The sequence below is a fragment of the Ursus arctos genome, unplaced genomic scaffold (assembly GCF_023065955.2).
Source record: "Ursus arctos isolate Adak ecotype North America unplaced genomic scaffold, UrsArc2.0 scaffold_4, whole genome shotgun sequence".
Lineage (NCBI taxonomy): Eukaryota > Metazoa > Chordata > Mammalia > Carnivora > Ursidae > Ursus > Ursus arctos.
This window is the reverse complement of record NW_026623056.1, coordinates 30,710,771-30,730,372: the sequence shown is the minus strand read 5'-3', so window position 1 is coordinate 30,730,372 and position 19,602 is coordinate 30,710,771. Positions and strand designations below refer to the sequence as shown.

The 19,602-nt window shown below is 43.3% G+C and overlaps 1 protein-coding gene across 4 annotated transcripts in view; it reads left to right on the top strand.

The window, feature by feature from the left end:
• The window catches only part of PARP14 (poly(ADP-ribose) polymerase family member 14), a 43,639-nt gene that overhangs the window by 8,896 nt on the left and 15,141 nt on the right, over nt 1-19,602 (top strand). For all 4 annotated transcript variants that reach the window (XM_057306510.1, XM_026494833.4, XM_048214874.2 and 1 more), the window contains exons 4-12: nt 3,003-3,242; nt 5,488-5,724; nt 9,693-11,995; nt 13,066-13,302; nt 13,829-14,050; nt 16,120-16,198; nt 18,532-18,681; nt 19,009-19,071; nt 19,407-19,574. In XM_057306510.1, the coding sequence (XP_057162493.1) occupies nt 3,053-3,242; nt 5,488-5,724; nt 9,693-11,995; nt 13,066-13,302; nt 13,829-14,050; nt 16,120-16,198; nt 18,532-18,681; nt 19,009-19,071; nt 19,407-19,574 (3,649 nt within the window). In that variant the 5' untranslated portion in view covers nt 3,003-3,052. The remainder of the gene's footprint in view (nt 1-3,002; nt 3,243-5,487; nt 5,725-9,692; nt 11,996-13,065; nt 13,303-13,828; nt 14,051-16,119; nt 16,199-18,531; nt 18,682-19,008; nt 19,072-19,406; nt 19,575-19,602) is intronic.

Below are 19,602 nucleotides of genomic sequence, written 5' to 3'. Positions count from 1 at the left end.
ACCGGGAAGTGGTTTTATATTGGTACATTTATATTTGTACCATTTCTTGGGTCTAGACTTTAATCAAGTCTGTGTTTCTTATGGTTTCATAGATTTTACCCTAACTCTGTCAGTACTGTTTCAGATTTGCATATAACACCAAGGATAGTCTCAGGAAGAGCCATCCAGCCCCACCCCACCCATGGACTTTTCATTGTCCTGGAGACTTAAGACTCATTTGCTGACCTGTTTTGACATGACCCAGACTCTAATCATAGTAAGCAGCAGGGAAGTTGGCAGTCTTTAATGAAGTACTTAATTGGCCCCTTTAAGAGACATAAGAGGAGTCCCTTGTTGAATGGTTGCTCCACACTGAATCCTGACAGTGACCCTAAGGCTAGGACTCTTGAAATTAATTGGAATGGTATAGACAGTTTTCAGAACCGAGCAAAATCAGGGTGGAGGGTGGTTCCCTAATAGGTCCCACATTTCAGGGATGAGGAGAACAGAGAATACTGTAGGCTGAGTGCACTGGCCATGCCCGAAACCCTGGGCATAAAGTTGAAGATGGACAAGCAGTTGACAGAGGAAGGATAGGTCAGTCAAGCCACACACCAGCACCAGAGGATGTGAGCCCTGAGCTAATGTCCTGTTCCAGGCTAAGCGGGGTGGGGCTGGGTCTGCTAGATGGAAACCAGTGGTTAGAAGAGCCTGTAGAAGAGAAACATGCAAGAGCAGAGAGATACTGGTCACTGTGGTCAGTAAATTCTGGCTTTTTCAACTCTATATTTCCAGCCTGGACTCTCTTCTAAATTCCGGACCTCGTGTCTGATCTTCCTGTTGGAAAATATGTTGGAGCCACCGTGTCACAGCCCCCTGTGTCATCTTCTTCCTCAACCTGGTACCCTTTCTGGCTTTCTTATTTCTCTTGAAGTACACAACCCGTCTGCCCATCACCTACTGGAAACTTCAATCATCTCTCTTCTTTAAGCCTTCACGTATGTTAGTCCCAGACACTTAATCAATTTTTTTTTTTAAGTTTTCCTCATCTGTCCCTCCCTCATGCCAGACTGCCATTATTACCTCACAAATCCAACATGGCGGGAGCACCCCGCTTGGCCTCTCTCTATCTGATGTCCTTCTCCTTAAATCTGACCAGCCCTTTTACTATTGCTAAATACCCTGTCCTCCTTATCACAGAAAACTTCCACAAGTCACCGTTACTACTGACTGCAAGATAAAGTCCACACCACGTTCTGGATGAAGCCAACTTTTCTGGCCTCATTTCTTATATCTACACCCAAGTGCTCCTTGAGCTTCATCAGTCAGACCACCATTTCCTAAATAGTTTGGCACAGCCATGGCACTCTGCCTGTACTTCTGTGGCTCACAATCCCCTCTATCCTACTTCTATCTAAACTTTAGAGAGCTGTCAAGATCCACTCAGCTTCTCCTTTTCCTAAAGTCTTTCTAAGGCAGCGCAGTCCCCTTCTGTATCTCTCAGACTTCTGGCTGGGTTGTTGATGCTCTTTATTTGGCAGTTAACCAAGCCTCTCTTGTGATAAAGCTTCTAATAGTCATAAGGTTATAAAACTATGTTGCTGGAAGGGCTCTTACCATTCAGTTCATCCAGTACTCTTTTGTAAAGAGTCATGCCTGAGGTCACATGGCTAAAGAGTGGCAGAGTCAGGGGTTGAACTCGGACAACCTCACCTCCAGCTCAGCAGTCCTTCTGCTTTGTCACACCTGTCTCATTGAATGCTGTGTTATTGTTGAATCCTTAAGCTATTTTTTATTTGGTACGAGTGCGTGGTGTTACATCTTGCACGTAATAGGAGTATGTGTCAGGGTCACCTAACTACTGTAACAAACATCCCCCAAATCATAGGTCAGTGTCGTCAGCAGCTGGGGAAGGGGGAGTCTAGACTGCTTCAGGAATCCCAGGTTCCTTCCATCTTTTGACAAGATTATTTTGATATGTGGCCCTCCAAAGTCACTGCAAAGGAGAATGGAAATTCACATAAAGGGGATTTGTACTTGCCAGGTGTGGAAGTGCAGTTCACACTTTCACCCATATTCCATTAGCTACATGAACTTGGCTGTGGTAAGTCTGGGAAATGTTGCCCCGAAAGAAAACCAAATGGATTTAGTGAGCGCGTAGCATTTTACTCTGCCATGATAAACATTGACAAACGTCAGTTCCTTTTGTCATTTTTCTTGTATATCTCCATTAGAAAATCTGCAAGTCCCTTATCCGATGTGTTCTGTATGCACCCCTCTACACCTCCAGTGCCTTGAACATAATAAGGGCCCCAATTGAACAGTCACTCACAGAATGTCTAAGGATTATGTCATGCTGCACTGGGCAAGCATAGGGTGGGACTGACCTGATGCATAGATGGAACTCACATAGGGCCAACAGTGGAGTGGGACAAGCTGGCTGGGAGGACTGCTGTTCAGTGAGCTTAACGTATACGGACAGCTCTCTCGGCCATTTTACTTTCTGTGTGTGTTCCTTAGTCAGTCAGCGAGTATCCTTTTTTCTCTTCAGTGATGAAAATGTATTACTTTTCAAAGCATAATGTGTTACATGTCATCAGATATTCTTGCTTTCCTCCAGTGGCCCAAGCAGTAAATCTCCAATTCTGCAAACACTCTTAAGCCTCAAGTATATACCAGGGGCCACAAATACAAGGATGAATAAACATGTCCATTGCTTTTGAGAAGCTGAGTTCAATAACTATGATAAGGTGCTTGATGGAAGCATATGTCAAAGGCTATGAAAGACAGGTTCCTCAGAGAGACAAGTCAGAAAAGGGCATAATAAAAATCAAACTTAACAATAATAGTGAAATGCTGCATTTTATTTTTAACTAAATTAAGCAAAAAGCCTTCTCAGCTCTTTTTTTATTTGACTTAGCCAAGAGATTGAAAAGGAAAGAGGACAGTGTCTTATGATAATTCACTAAGACCATGATAGGCAAATGTAACATCTTGTACCTCTTTTGTCCTTCTAAAATCAGGTGTGTCAGAACCGGATATAAAACTTTCTCCCAATAGAAGATCGGAGAATATGGAAGATACCTCAGAAGAATGTGAAAATACTTCCTCTTTGGTCGCATTTGAAAATCTCAAGGCAAATGTAACCGATATAATGTTAATCTTGATAGTGGAGAATGTAAGTGGCCTGTCCAATGATGCTTTTCAAGTGGAAGTATTACGAGATTTTGACGTTGCTGTAGTGACCTTTCCAACGCATGGGGGTAAGATCAAATGATTCTGCATTTGCCAATCTTCTTTGTGCCACACTTTGGGGTTTGAGACACCCAGCTAATGGAATGTCTCTGAAAGCTTGACTTTTTCTCGTAGCTAGTAAGAGAGGGCTTCGGGTTAATATAGATGCTTTTCTATTTTGAAAGAGAAGCAAAATTTTTTAAAACTAAATTCTGGTATGTTCAGTAAGTCAGACTTCATTGTGTAAGGGTGTGTGTGTGTGTGAGAGAGAGAGAGAGAGAGAGAGAAAGACAGAGACAGAGATAACACACCCAAATAGAAATCTAAAGTCTAAGGTCGTAAATGTGATTCCAAGCAGAAGAATCAGTATTTTCACATGCGTTATCTCACTGGGAGAAGTAAATACTATCTGTGTTACCAGACTGGACTTACTGGAATGTAACAATGATGATAATAGCAGACACTCATATAGGGATACTGGAAGTCAGGTGTCAGGTACTGTGCTAAGCTCATCATATGTGTTAATTCATTTGTTCCTCTTGGGATCATTGTTACTACTCCTCATTTTACAGTTGAGGAGACCGTGGTGCAGAGATGCTAATAAATTCTTGGATTTGAACCCCGCAGCCCACCTCTACACAGCCTCTTCTCTGCTGTCCTTTACCATATAGTTCCTTAGTGCTTTCATGGCCATCCCACATGCAGGAGAGGAAGTGCATGTGATTCAGGAAATGACTGCTCTTCAGGTCCGTGTGAGGAGTCATCTCCAGAAGGACCAGGCAGTTTTCCAATCCGAGCCCTCGTTATTCCATGGCCATGGCAGGGGGATGGTCATGAACTCAAAATTCTAGCTCCACCATTTGACCAATTACCCGAGCTTGTCCGTTACTCCCCTCTGTGCTTGACTTCTCTCCTCGATAGAATGGAGGAAAAAATACCTACCTGATACAGCTTCTAAAAGGATTAAATGAGACAATGTGTGCAAAGCTCTTAATATAGTCCCTGACACATGGTAAGGACTCAATGAAGGGAGCGATTCTTATTTCAAATTTATAATTATTTCTTATAAAGGAAAAACTAAGTGGACTTGCTTTTGTTCATTAATCAAAAATCTTGAACACCTCCTGTGTGCCAGGCACTTGTTTAGGTGATGTGGGTACAGAGATGAATAATCCTTGGTTCCTGCTCTTGAGGAACTCCTATGGAATTGGTGACCCATATGAAAATGAAAAATGAGGATGGGAGAGGAGAAGCCGCCTCCTGCCACTGTGAACGGCAGGCTGTGGGGAATGGGAAGAAAGGGGACCCAAACAAGTTGGCTTAGTTTTGCCTTGCTTACTCCCTTCTATGAAGTTTATACTCCGGTGGTCCCAGTCTCCCAGGTCCCCAGTACACTCTTGTTTCCTGCCACTGCCCTTCTCTCTGCCTGAAATATTTCCTCCCCTAATCTATCTGCTAAACTCTTCTTCCTCCTTCAAAACTCAGATCAGCAACCACTTACTCTGACAATCCTTGTGGGATTCCCAGTATTTGTCTTCCTGTCTCATCTGATCCTGCAATAGGCCATTTGTGTCCCTCCCAGATGGTGAACTTTCAAGGACTTGTTATATTCATCTCTCTATCCCCAGATCCTAGCACAGTGCCTGGCACATTGTGAGCCCACCATCATTATTTATTAATTTGAAAGAGATAATCAGGCTGAGTCCTGAAGGAGGAATAGGACCAGGTTTAAAAAAAAGTCAGAGAAGAGCATTTCAGGTACAGGTAATTATATATACCGAGGCAAAAGAGAATAGGGTTTTCAAAATAATGACTAGTTTTTGTGGCAATATGGAAAATTAAATGAATGCCAGAGAATAACCAGAGGTGATGTTTGGAAATTAGTTTGGAGTCGAATAGCCAACCAAGCGCATTTTAAGCCTAGCTAAGGAGCCTGAACTGATGCCTGCAGGTAATGGGGAGCCATGGTAGAACTTCAGAAAGGAGGGGAGTGAGGAGATTCATATTGTAGAGAGAGCACTCAGGTAGGACGTCAAGGGGGGCTGGAGAGAGCTGTGCCTGCAGGAGGGACACAGCTCAGGGGCAGAAAGCCAGGTAAAACATTCACGTGTGTTACTGTTCAGAGACTGGGAGTTGTGTGAAATTCTCATATAGAAATGAAAATCTTGCCTCTAGAATTTGAGTGCTTAGCCATCTCCTTTATCTCAATTAGTATTGAGATACGGGTATGCTCGTAATTTTCTGATGGATTGATTGATTGATTTTGATTTGTAGATGCTGTGAGATTTGTTGATGGCTGTGCCAGGCACCACCCGGTGAAACAACTCCAGCTTTCTTGGAGACTTCTGGAAGTGACAAAAACAATCAGGGTGGAAAACCTGCCACCTGGTGTTGATGACTATAATTTGAAATGTTTATTTGAAAATCCTCAAAATGGAGGAGGAAGAGTTGCCAGTATTGAGTGTTTGCCTGAAGAGAATTCGGCTCTGATTGAATTTTTTGACAAAAAAGGTAATATCTATGAGCCTGATTTTGTGAACCTACCTGACATAATCTAAGCCATTTTAGCAGATCTCAACAGTTATCAGTTGAGTTCTGATGCATTCTATTTTTTATTGATAAGTTTCACTACAGTTCCAATTAGTAATCTTGCTCATATGGGATATGATAGTTAATGAGTCCAATGATTTAAACTCTAGAGAAGCAGGGCCGAGTTTTGAAAGATATAAGGAGATTCTCTCATGAGTCTCTATCTATAGTGAAAAATTCATAATTCTTAGAATCTTTGAAATACTGTATTAAAAAAAAGATGATCTGTGTTTTAGCTGTATACTTGGTAGACATTCTCAAGTTAATTCCAACAAGGTTAGGTAAAGAAATACTCAGAAACACATACACTTCCTATGAAGTATCACTACTTCCCCCTTTCACCCATCAGTCCCGTCATTCAGAAACTAATAGGGGTGGTTAATGGCGTCCAGTGGATGCCTGCTGGATTGTTCCTTGCAGCAACTCAGTGAAAACCGTGTTCAGCTGAACCTCAGGGAAACACTTCGGAGGGTTTTGTAGATATTAGGTTGCCAGTTCTCTGAGGCATGTACAAAGTCAGCTTGGAGATCCCACTGAATGTTCAGAGGTGAAGGCTGAGGAGTGGGAATTAGGGGGCCAGCCTTCTTAGGGAGAGAAGGAACAGTAGGTTTGGGATTAACAGGGGAGCATGAGATAGGACCACATGGTATTCCACCCACTGAAGATAAACTGCTCCGTGGGGGATCCATGGAGGAAACTGTCTTTGGCTTTGATGAGTTGGGGAACTGGGGTGAAGGTATGCTTTGGATTAAAATGGAATGAAAGGCCTAGTGTTCTTGGGCAGGGGGACAAAAGAGGAGCTTCTGTCACAATGTCTTTAAATCTCCCTGAGCCTGCGCTTGGGCACAGGGAGGGAGCTACATAAGCTGCCTCCCCTAGAAGTGAGCCTCTGGGGGCTTGGAACCTCTTGAAGGCCTGGGCCAGTCGGGTGTGTCCTCAGAAGGTCTACATTATACTTGTATGACTAATACTAGGAACCATTTAAGTAGGGTGGTTTTATGCAGAGCCACACCTGTGAGCAATAGGGCACTAGGGCACTCTCAAAGGCTCCCCTTCTTCCTGACCTCTTTGTACCATCTGACTGCATTGACCGTGCCTCCTCGTCTAACCTCATGAACTCTTCTCCTTGGTCTGAGACACACTGATTTTCCCTTTCTTTCTGTGGCTGCTCCTCCTTTTAATTACGACTTACATTTGCATAGCTCTGCAGGGTGCTGCAAAGTGCGTTCGCAGACACTGCTCTGTGGGCACTGCTATTACCGTAATCCCTGTTTTACAAATGAGAAACAGGCACAGAAAGGTCAAATAACTTGACTAAGTTTACACAGCTAGTAGGTGACAGAGCCAGGATTTGAACCTGGCTAGTCCGGCCCCTAATCTAGGCTCTTAAGCTCTCCATTCTTTCCCAATCACCTGCTCACGTATAACATTAATTTTTCTTATGGGCTATTTCACCACTTACAACCAGTTATTAGTAAGGAGGCCAGCTGTAGTTAAAGCTGGATTAAAGACATAATTTATTTAGCAGTCTACATTTTATGTAGATGATTTGAAGGGAATAAATTAGGCACTTACTCTGGAATTACTTTGTTCATTTTAACAAAATCTGATTCACAAAATCTTAAGAAAAACAACTCTTATCTAATTCCTACTCTAGGTAAGATCTTCTGCTGTGTCTTCTGCCACAGTAGCTCACTGAATCCTAGTAACGCTGTGCATATAGTTACTTTTCTTGCAGAGGAGGAAATAGGTTGAGGAATTTAAGGCACAGTAAGGTGACATCTGTGGTGTTTCTTGGGTCAGACAGATCAGAGTTCAAATCCCGGCTTTGGTGCCGACTAGCTTTGTGATCTTGGGCAAGTTACTTTATTACTTTACTTATTTATTATTATACATATATTTTAAGATGTATTTATTTATTTTAGAGGAAGAGAGCACAAATGGGAGGGGCAGAGGGAGAGGGAGAGAGAGAACCTCAAGCAGACTCCACACTGAGCATGGAGCCTGATGTGGGGCTCAATCTCACAAGCCCAAGGTCACGACCTGAGCCGAAACCAAGAATTAGACGCTTAACCGAAGACACCACTTAGGGCGGTGCCCCTATATATATTTTTATTGATGTGTAGTTGACACAGAATGTTACATTAGTTTCAGGTGTACAGCATACTGATTCAACAACTCCATATGCTCTGCTCACAAGTGTAGCTCCCATCCGTCCCCACACGGCACTATCACCACGTCATTGACTCTATTCCCGGCGCTGTACCTTTCCGCCCTGTGACTTATGCGTTCCATAACTAGAAGCTTTTATCTCCCACTCCCCTTTATCCATTTATCACAGTGGCGGCACCAGCTTACGTTTGACCAACAGTGCACGAGGGTTCCTTTTTCTCCACATCCTCACCAACACTTGTTATCTCTTGTCTTTTGGCTACTAGACATTCTGACTGGTGTGAGATGATATCTCATCATAGTTTTGATTCGTCTTTCCCTAATGATTAGTGATGTTGAGCACCTTTTCCTGTGTGTCTGTATGTCTTCTCTGGGAAAATGCCTATCTAGGTCCACTGTTGGGCAAGTTACTTTAACACCAAAGCCTGTTTTCTCACCTGTAATTAGAGCCTTCATTACTACTTGCCTCAGAGGAATTTGTGAGGATCAAATGAAATTATACCTGCGATGTTCTTGGCACGTGTGTGTCCTCAGCACACGTTAGTGGTCACTGGTCTGCCTAGGCTTGAGCTGGTACGAAGCCATGTTGGGAAGTTCAAACGATGGGTCTTGGCCTCTGAAGGCCATGTTCTTTTCACGATGTCTGGCTCCAGGCCTAGGAGGCAATCATGCACCAGGTGAAGTTATTTTTAACATCTTTCTACAAGGATGCTATTTTAATCCAAGTTGTTATTGGAGTCATTCTCTTCCTTCTTAGACCCTCTGTACGTGCCTAATAATTAACACAAGGGGAAGAAGAGTACCCCCCCACACACACAGACACACACACAGACACACACACAGACACACACACACACATCGCACCCTAGGGACCGCCCCAGTAGAAGTGGCAGGAGGGGGATTATAGCAGCACAAGGGGAGGTGCAGGACTTACTGAATCCGAGGCCCCAGGGGCTAGGCTCTCCAATGACCATGAAGTGATCTTGTTTGGAACCCCTGGTAAAGGGGCGAGAGCGTGGGCTTTGGGGTTAAACAGACACTGGCTCAAATCTTAGCTGAGATATTTGTCCTTTGCATCACCCTATTTGAGTTACCTAACCTTCCCTAGCCTCAGTTTTATCCTTTGCAAATAGGGGTGATAATAATCGTGTCTCTATCTCAAAGGGTTGCTGAGAGGCTTAAATAAATAAATATTCGGAAAGCACTGAGAATGGTGTCTGGCAGATGGCCGGCTCTGATAATTATTAGCATGCGCTCCTCTTAGAGGTATTAGGGGAATCTAAAGCAGCTCTGGAGCCTAAAACTCTGAGACTGTGCAAGAAGCAGCGAATAGCATGATTCTTAGGTGAGCTTTGCTTTGAGCACCAGAATATTCTTTGCACTGGGGCAAACATTACCACCCTGTTTGTGAACAACAGTTCACAACTTTCTTATCTATTTATTAACCTGGTGGTGATATATCAGTGTTACCAGGAAACAGAAAAATAGAATTTACTTAACAGAGTTTCAACATAGAGTGATCTTGGTTGGAAAGTGTTTCATTAAGCAAGGGGTCCCTATATCTGAGCACTTTGAGAGTAGTGCCGCTTTTTAATAGCTTGTTAGACCATCAAAGTCCTACAATCATTAGGATTTTTCTCCCTAATACAAAAGTTGTTTTTTTTTCACTTGAAACATATCACACTGGGATTACTTTATTTTATTTCTTTCCTTTTAAGTGTTACACTCCATCATGACCAAGAAACTTGACCTCAATAATATGCCGCTCTCTGTGTTTCCATACTATACCTCTTTGGGCACGGCCTTGTACGGAAAGGAGAAACCTCTGATCAAGCTTCCAGCACCATTCAGAGAATCATTAGATCTTCCCTTATGGAGGTTCCTACAGGGAAAGAAGCATCTGATTGATGAGATAAACGACGAAGCGAGACGTTGTCATTGTGATCTACTATGGTCCAAACTCAGTAGCGAAGTTACCATCAGACCTGCGACCACATTATTCTGTCTAGGTAGACTGAGAATCAGGAGCTGGAAGGAAGATGTTTCCACGGCATTCTCTAGCATCAGGTCTAAATATAAAGTTACCCCCTTTAAAGTGGATCCCATAGTGTGGGACACCATAAAAAATAACGTAGAAGATGACAGGATTCTGATGGAATTTGATACATCTGTGGGGATTGTAACCTTAGTGGGGAGATCAGAGGATGTACAAAACATGGAGCTACGAATCAAGGAATTAATAGAAAGTACCACTCAAAAAATTAAAAGAGAAGAGCAAAGTCTAAAGGAAAAAGTGGCCATTTCCCCAGGAAGGTACTCTCTTTTGTGCCACAGCGACGTCCTGGAGCGTCTCCGCACTGAGTGCCCAGAGATGGAGATTCGTTATGATGAAGCTTCGCAACACATGTGCCTCAAAGGCCTCTACGCAGATGTGTATAAAGCAAAGTGTGAAATACAGAAAAAGATGTACACCATGGTTCAAAAAAGCCTCCAGCTTCCCCCTGAGATTTTCCAGTTTCTGCAGAAAGGAGACTGTACAGACTTCTCTAAGTCTCTTTTGATGGCACAGAAAATTCTTGCAGTTTATGAGCTAGAGGGTACAACTGTTCTCTTAATCGGCTATTCCTCTGAAGTCCTATCAGATGCTGAAAAGCAAATGGTCAGTGCCTTAAGTTATAAGCGCATCAACATTGAAGACAGAGAAGTTCTTAATGGCAAGAAGTGGAAAGGGCTCACTCACAGTTTGCATAAGAGACATAATTCCTCCTCAAAGACTGTAATAATCAATGAGTTAACTTCCGAAACCAAAGCTGAGGTCATCATCGCGGGCTGTGTGAGTGAAGTAAATGAGTCCTATAGCTTGCTTTTTGACTTTGTGGAAAAACACACGAAAATAGAGAGATTGATTGAAATAGAGCCTCCCGTCATCATTGATTATTTAAGGATAGAAAAAAACCCATTCTGGCAAAAGATAAAGAGGACAAATGTTCAGGTAATTTTCAATCTTGAGAATAAACAAAAAGGCATTTTACTAACTGGGCCAAAGGCCAAAGTCCTGGAGGGCATGAACATTGTCAAGCAAGCCTTGGATTCCGTCTGTATTGAAAGCGTCCATATCGATAAGCCAGGAGTCCGCCAGTTCTTCCAGGAGAAAGCACAGTATTATAAAAGAGAGGTGAAACGGTTGTTTGCGTGTTCCATTGACCTACAGGAGAATGGAGGGGAGAAGGGGGGAGGCGGCACGGATGGGCAGAAGCCCTTGTCTCGGGTGGAGGTGGCCCCAGGAGTGTCAATGACGGTGCCGCAGAGCAGCTTGTCTCGGGTGGAGCTGGCCCCTGGAGTGTCGCTAACGGTGCAGCAGGGCGACTTGACCCGGTTTCCCGTCGAGGTGGTGGTGAGCACCGCCACTGAGGACCTGAAGCTCTGTGGCAGCCTGGCGGCGGCGCTTTCCAAAGCAGCTGGCCCGGAGCTCCAAGAGGACTGTGACCAGATAGTGAAGAACAGGAGCAAGATCCTCCCTGGCAGTGCCATCATCTCGAAGGCAGGAAAGCTCCCCTACCGCCACGTGATCCACGCCGTGGGGCCGCGGTGGAAGGACGACGAGGTCCTGATGTGCCTGCTCCAGTTAAAGAGAGCTGTAGAACAGAGTCTGCGTTTGGCCGAAACGCACAGGTGCAGGTCCATAGCCATCCCTGCTATCTGTTCCGGGGCCGGTGGCTTTCCCTTAAACCAGTGTGTGAAGATGATTGTTCTGGCTATCAAGAAAAACTTCCAGTTTAAGTGGGATGGACAAACCTTGAAAGAGATTTACCTTGTGGATACAGCGGAGAAGGCTGTCCAGGCCTTTGCGGAAACCGTGAAAACCGTATTTGAGGGCTCCCTGCCTCCTGCGCCTTCCCTGCCCGGTTTACCGCAGGCAGTCCAGCCGGTCTTGACAAACACTCCCGGAAACAGACCAATTTCATTGTCCCAGGGAAACCTGAGGATCCTGCTGGTGAAAGGAGATGTGCAGAGTGCTACGGTGAGTGTCCCTTCTGTCCCTGCCTGCGGAAGACCCACCGCGGTGCTGCGACTCCAGACTAGGAGCCAGGGGAAGAATCCCGTGCCCTCCCTCCCAGCCTCAGAAACCGTTTCCTCACTGAGGCATTTACCCACAGAGAGTGGCCACTCCATTGTGGGACCTGCAGGCGTCCTCAGATCGTGAGGTTTCCGTAAATGCGAAAACCCACAATACTAGCTTACGTTTATACATGTATACTTTTTTAAAAAAAGATTTTATTTATTCATTTGACAGAGATAGAGACAGCCAAGCAAGAGAGGGAACACAAGCAGGGGGAGTGGGAGAGGAAGAAGCAGGCTCCCAGCAGAGCATGGAGCCCGATGTGGGGCTCGATCCCAGAACGCCAGGATCACGCCCTGAGCCGAAGGCAGACGCCTAACGACTGCGCCACCCAGGCGCCCCATACATGTATACTTTTTTAGTGCCTTTATACCTGTCACATTTTGGCAAATCTAAGGTTAATTTCCTGTCAAATTTGCTGAGGGCAGATACAGAAAAATTGGAGCATTTGATGTGGGCAGAGGGTGGGAATCTTGTCAGTGGCGCCGAAGCAGGGTGAACTACACTAAGCCTCAGTGACCCAGGCAGGGCAGCTTTGAATATCACTTGGTCACATTCCCTCTCCTCTCTTCTCTTGGTGTCTTAATCGAGCCCAATTTAGAAAAGCTCTGTCAGATCAAACCAGTCCACTCACAGCTCAGACCTACCCGGTTTATGTTCACGCTGGTCCCCTCCCAAATGACTGCCCTGCCTCCCTCTGCCTGCTGCCCTGATTCTTATTTCCCAGACCCCACCAGCCACTGCCTCTGCACTCCTTCAGTATACTATTTATATCTTGCTTTACATCGCTGTTGTCCCGGAGTGTTATTTAAATAAGTTTCTAGGAACACTTTGCCTTGGATGGCATTTCAATCTCTGAGATTAATCATCATCATTTCCCCCCTGTAGTGCCAAGCCCAGGGGCTCAAATATAGTGATCCTTGACGAGTGCTCTTTGTTAGTATCTGAAACAAATTGGTTTTGTCTTTAAGGTCGACGTTCTTGTCAACTCCATTCCCATGAATCTCCAGCTTAATCAAGGGCTCCTTTCTCAGGCCCTCTTGGCAAAAGCTGGGCCAAAGCTCCAGGAGGAATTGGACAGAGTCGGCCAAGACGTGGTTGTTGGCATGGGCACAGTTCTCCGAACCAGTGGACACAACCTGCACTGCCGCCATGTGCTTCACGTCGTGCCTCCGGACTGGAGAGACAGGTGCACGCCTTCATACAAGGTGGGGCCAAGTTTTAGGTTCTCTGGGAAATTGGGTCACCCTTGGGACCCTCCTCTCATTATAGTGTAGACTGGCCTCTGTCTGTCACATTATCAGTGGTTTCTATCACGATGGCCATTTCTTTCAGCCATAGCTGACTTCGCCCGAAGACTAGTTAATAATATAAATTGATTACAGCGCTCCATCATGATTGGGGCTCAGGGAAGAGTTATTGAAGATGACACATCTTGAGTGAGGATAGCAAGGTGAGGGCACGAAGAAGGGAGGAGAATGAAGGATTAGAACAGTAGTCTCTTTGCTTCTTTCCTTCATTGCTGAGTGCTTTTGAATCTTTTTAGAGGGTCTCTGATGTTCCCTTTTCCTTGTCTACTCCTGTGTTTTTCTTTCCTTTTTTGACTGCCCTTAACCTCTTTTGAAAAGTGAGGAGTAGACACAGATCACAGTCAAAGTTGCTAAATTCTTGTCCTTTTTGTTCTAACTCCCGTTTCTAGGAAAGATGCATAAAGATGTGCTTTGTGCTTTTCAGATCATGAAAGACATAATCATAAAATGTCTGGAAATCACTGAGAACTTGTTCTTAAGATCAATTGCATTTCCAGCAATAGGAACAGGAAATCTGGGGTTTCCTAAAACCACTTTTGCTGAATTAATAACTTCAGAAGTATTAAACTTTGGTAGGAAGATTCAACTGACAGCTTTACAAGAGGTTCAATTTCTGCTGCACCCAAGTGATCACGAAAATATTCAGGTACAGTCTTGCTCATTTCTGGTTATTTTGGCAGCTGAGCCCTAATGTTTTCAAATGTCTTCTTGGTTGGTCTGTTAGGTTGTTTCATCCATGTATTTCCCGTACAGGAAAGTAAAGGAGTGGGGTAGACCAGTTGTAGCACAGCAAATGTCAAGCAAATTTATGGATATAGAAAAAAATATAACTGCTTATTAAGGAGAATTCCAAAGATAAATAAAAGTAGACAAAATGATATAATGAACTCCCTTGTACCCATCACTCGTCTTCACGATTATCAACCCATGGCCAGTATGTCTTATCTCTATCTCCCTTTATTTCCCTCCTTCCTATATTATTTCCAAGCAATCCTAGACATACTTTACCCATAAACAATTCAGTATTTATTTTAAGCAATAGGATTCTTTTTAAAAAGTAACATAACCACAATACTTTTCACACTTCAAATAAATTGAAAATCGTTCCCTTATTTCCTCGATTATCAAGTCAATGTTCAAATTTCCAGTTGTCTCATAAATGCTTTATGTTGTTTTGTCTTTGGGGCTTTTTTTTTTAGATTTATGTATTTATTTGAGAGAGAGAGCACGCGTGTGAGCGAGTGCCAGTGGGGAGGGGCAAAGGGAGAGGGAGGGAGATAATCTCGGGTAGACTCCTTGAGTGCAGAGCCCCACCATGGGCCAGGTCCGGTCCCATGACCCCGAGATCACCACCCTGAGATCATGACCCAAGCAGAAACCAAGCGCCCTACACTCAACTGACCAAGCTACACAGGTGCCCCTGCCTTATTTTGTTTCCATAGCTTGTTGTTTGAATCAGAATCCAAATAAGGCCCATATATTGTAGTGGAGCTGACATCCCTTAATCCTCTTTGAATCTATAGGATTCTCTTCCATATGAACATAGAAAGTTCAATACATAATGTAAAAGTTGTAGTCCTCTAAATAAGAGGAAAAACGGTTTGGTCCTGTAAATAATGTCAGGAGACTGTCAGGATGAGATACAATTGAAAGGTGTGGTTGAATGAACCCAGCACATCCCCATGGGAGTAGGAGAGTTCGGACTAGAAGTACCAGAACCATCTTCAGTTGCAGAGAGTCCATCAACCAGCTGTCCACCTTTACACAGGGAGCCTGCCTGCCTGTCTGCCCACCCCTGGAGTCCTGTGAGCCTGGGATCCTGACTCTGTAGTCTCCCCATGTCTCCCTCCCATTACTGGATCAGTCTTTTAGCAGAGAACGTACTTACTTTTCTTCCCCCCAAAAATCATTCTTGCTTGTTTAAAAGGAGAAAGAAAGTGACGATTCAAGGGTGTCACTACCAAGCAAAGAAATGGAATTCACAGGCTCATTAACCCTAGAATACATACACCAGCCTCTTGCTCCAGAGACGACTACTCCCCTAGCAATTCCTCTCCTGGGACAAATAAGTTAAAAAATGGAAGTGGTTGCTGTCTATGTGACTATCTTTCTCGTACTCCTGTGTTTTTTTACAATTGGCAAGATACTTGCTCTTACTGATACTGAAAATAATACAAATTGGTTGTAGAAACTTTGAACCATACAAAAGCATACATTCTTTTAGTTGCATCACTGTGGTCTTCTTTTATACACGTGCACCTTTAGAAGTGGGATTATGTAATGCAATTTAACATCATTCTTTTTTCATTTAATAGTATAACAAGAGAATTTCTCTATTCCGCTAACTTTTCTTTGAAAATGGGATTTTTAATGGCTGTGAAATGTTCTAACACGTGGATATACCATAATTTAATTAACCACTTCCCTGTTGGATTTTTAAACTGTTTTATTTCTTCTCTGTTATAAATAACATGTATAAATGAATATGCTTGTACTTAGAACTTTCTTCACATATTTAATAGTTTTCCTAGAATGCATTTGTAAAAACAGAATTATATGTATTATTTTCATAATTTTAAAAATCTATAATGAAAACAACACTTTAAGAGCTGTTCTTTCCTAAGTATGTGTGCATGCAAGATCAAAAGCCCTGATGAATCAAATTTATTCATCTATGGAGGACTGGAGTGGTCAAAACTGTCTTTGTATTTCCAGGCATTTTCAGATGAATTTGCCAGAAGGACTAATGGAAATTTCGTCAGTGACAAAATTCCCAAGGCTCAAGATGCACAAGGTTCAGTAAAGCTATGAGATGAGACATTATTTCTAGTTGCTAAATAACTATTCAGTGAAAGACGGTAGTAATGATTTTTATGAACGAATCAGGTAGTTATAAAGAAGATTAATTAATCCCATACCCCTGAGCATGTAAGACATTGGCTGGCTTATGTGGTCTGAAGTGAAAGAGTAGGCAGGCTGAATTATATAATCTATACAGTGGGTTTGTGAGTAGCGAGGTGGCTACTAATTTCTAAGGATGACATGACATGCGTTTTCAGAAACAGATACATTTAAAGAGAAAATACCAACCAAATGCTTCTCCGGTGTCAAATCTGCTGTTGCTGTATTTGAGTTTATCCAAACTCCTGTTTGGAGTTTGCTGAGGCTTCTTGATCTGAATGTGTATGTTTCCCATCAAAGTTGGGAATTTTTCAGTCATTCTTTAATCAGTTTACTGCACTGGTCTCTCTCCAGTGCCCCAATAACATGAATGTCAAGTGTTTTGATAGCGTCCCACGGGTCCCTGGGATCTCTTTTTCTTTTTCTTTTTTAAATCTCTTTTCTCTCTGTTCATCACATTAGATAATTTCTATTGACCCACCTCCAAGTTCATGGACTCTTTTCTCTGTCCACTGCCCATCCAGTGAATTTTTTTACTTCAGATAGTGTATTTTTAAACTCTAAAATGTCCATTTGGTTCTTTTTTTTTTTATATATAGTTTATAAACTATCAACTGCAGAGCCTCCTATTTTTCCACTCATTCCAAATCATTTCCAGGCACTCAACTATGTTTACTTTGACCTCAGTTATAGCAGACGCTTTAAAGTCTTGGTCAGGTAATTCCAGCATCTGGATCATCTTGAGATTAGCATCCGTAATTGATTGTTTGATCCTTGAGAACTGGTCACATTTTCCTGGTTCTTTACAGGACAAACAATTTTGGATTATAGACTGGGCATTTTAAATATTATGTTGTGAAACTTGGGTCCTATTAAAATCTTCTGGAAAATGGTGATTGTTTTGTTTATTTTAGCAGTCAGGCAGTCAGTTAAGATCATTCTAAGCGCTCCGTCTCACCTTCTTGTGGGCAGCAGTTCCAATGTTAATTTAGTTCTCAAGGCCTTTGCCATGCAGGCTGGGTCTGTCCCCACACACGCAGCTCCAGGGGAGCTCAGATTTATCCCACTTCACTCACAGAACAGGGGCTACCTTCTCCAGCTCTCATCTGTCAGGGACTCCTATACTCTGTGGCTCAAGGGAGCCCATTTTCTAGGTCCTCTGGCCAGAAAGACAGGGTTCTCCGGGAGCTTAAGCTGCCTGTTCAGTTGCCTCATAATTTTGTGTGGTAAGCGTTGCCCTTGTGGGCAAAGTGGAGAGACAGAGAGGGAGAGGGGGAGAGCCACAGGTATTGCCCATACACACACATACAGCTTTTTTTTTTTTTTTAAGATTTTTTTTACTCAGAGAGAGCACGTGTGTGCATGGGAACTGGGGAGGGGCAGAGGGGGAGAGAGAGAAAATCCCAAGCAGACTCCCTGCTGAGTATGGAGCCCCATGTGGGGTTCGATTTTGCCACCCCGAGATCATCACCTGAGCCAAAATCAAGAGTCAGACACCCAACCGCTGAGCCCCTCAGGTGCCCCCACATACATGCTTTTCAGGCCGCAAGGGCCCTTTCTCTTCATTCTTCTGGATAGAAAGACAGACTCTCTCAGAGTTTGGGCTCCCTGTGGTTCCACTGTGGAGCTCTGCAACTGGGCTCATCTTGAGGCAAGGCCTGAATTAAAAAAGGAAAAATAGGGACAGTCATGAGGATTCCTCCTCATACTCTTCAGTTCACAGGGACCCTTTTTTCTAATCCTCTGGCTGCAAAGACAGGGATTCTCATTGCACAGTCCTGCAACTGGGGACACCTTGGGTTAGTGCTGAGAGAGAAACAGGGAGAATTTCAAGACAAAGTAAAATGGGAAACTCTCCCTCCCCCTTACAGATGGCTTCTTCAAGTTTTGACTCCCTCTCCCAGTCTGCTGTTTACTTTTCAGGTCTCAGTTAGTGGCTTTTTTGTATTTATCCTGCATTTTTACTTATATTTCATGAGTGAGATAGGTGCGAGGGGGCCTGATGTCACCTTGGCCGCAGCAGAAGTCCACGTTTGATACATATTATATTTTATAATCCTTTCTCAGAAACTAACCATCACTGGGGCTCAGAGTCAGGGGTGGTTAAGGGCTGGAGATCACAGGGAGAGGGAAGAAGTATGAGAGGAACGCATCTGGGGAGTGTGAGATCTAAGGCATTCTTGCTGTTGCCAACTTGGTTAGAGACTCCATTTCTTTTCTTCTCAGGTTTCCGTGGGACTGTGTCTAGCTCTAATGTAGACGTGCATGAAATGAAGATTGGTCCCGTCATCCTCCAGGTGGCCTTTGGAGATATCACCAAAGAAGAGGCTGATGTGATTGTAAATTCAACATCAAAAGCATTTAATCTCAAAGCAGGTACTTTACTTGCAGGATTTGAGTAGTGTAATAGTCAACTGTCCTACAGTTACTGTAGCCAAACTGGTTTCTACAACTTTGGCTTATTAATATTAATAATTTTAAAATTATTCTGACATGGTTTCTAATAATTGGTAACAGATAATTTATAAATTTTTCTTCTTTCTTATCAGAAATATCCAGGTTATATGATTTCTTTGATGATTAGGAAAGCTTTTTAGATAATGAGGCAATCATTCTGTATGGGTCTGTCCCATCGTACATCCAGATGTACTATTCTGATTTTTTTCAATTCATGTTTGTAACCCTCTTGCTTTTCTCCTGTAGGGGTGTCCAAAGCGATTCTAGAATGCGCCGGACAAAATGTGGAAATGGCATGTTCTCGCCTAGGTAAGGCACAATACTATTTTTTGGTTCAAAATTGTAAGTGAAAGGCTGAATATGGGAGGCTTTGGAGAGGCTGGGGAGAGTCTTGGGATTGGGGAGACAACATACTAATCTTAAAATCATACATTTGACCAAAGAATTCTAATCATAGAGAATTAGAAGTGAAAAGTAATCTCACACTTAAAAAGAGAAGATAAGAAAGATTCCTCAAAGGCCGTATTTTATGAGTCTCTTTTCACAGAAAAGCTTTATATGCCAAACCAAACATTTTGCTTTCTAAACAATCAAAGAATGAGTTCAGTATCTAAGTTTGCATCTCTCTGTCTTGTGTTTCCCAGCTCAAAAGGGCAACAATGATTATATAGTCACTGAAGGTGGATTATTGAGGTGCAAGAATATTGTTCACGTCATTGGTGGAAATGATGTCAAGAAATCGATCTCCTTTGTTTTGCAAGAGTGTGAAAAACGGAATTACTCATCCATTTGCCTCCCAGCCATTGGGACAGGTTTGTAACCTCTGGCTGTCAAGGTGGC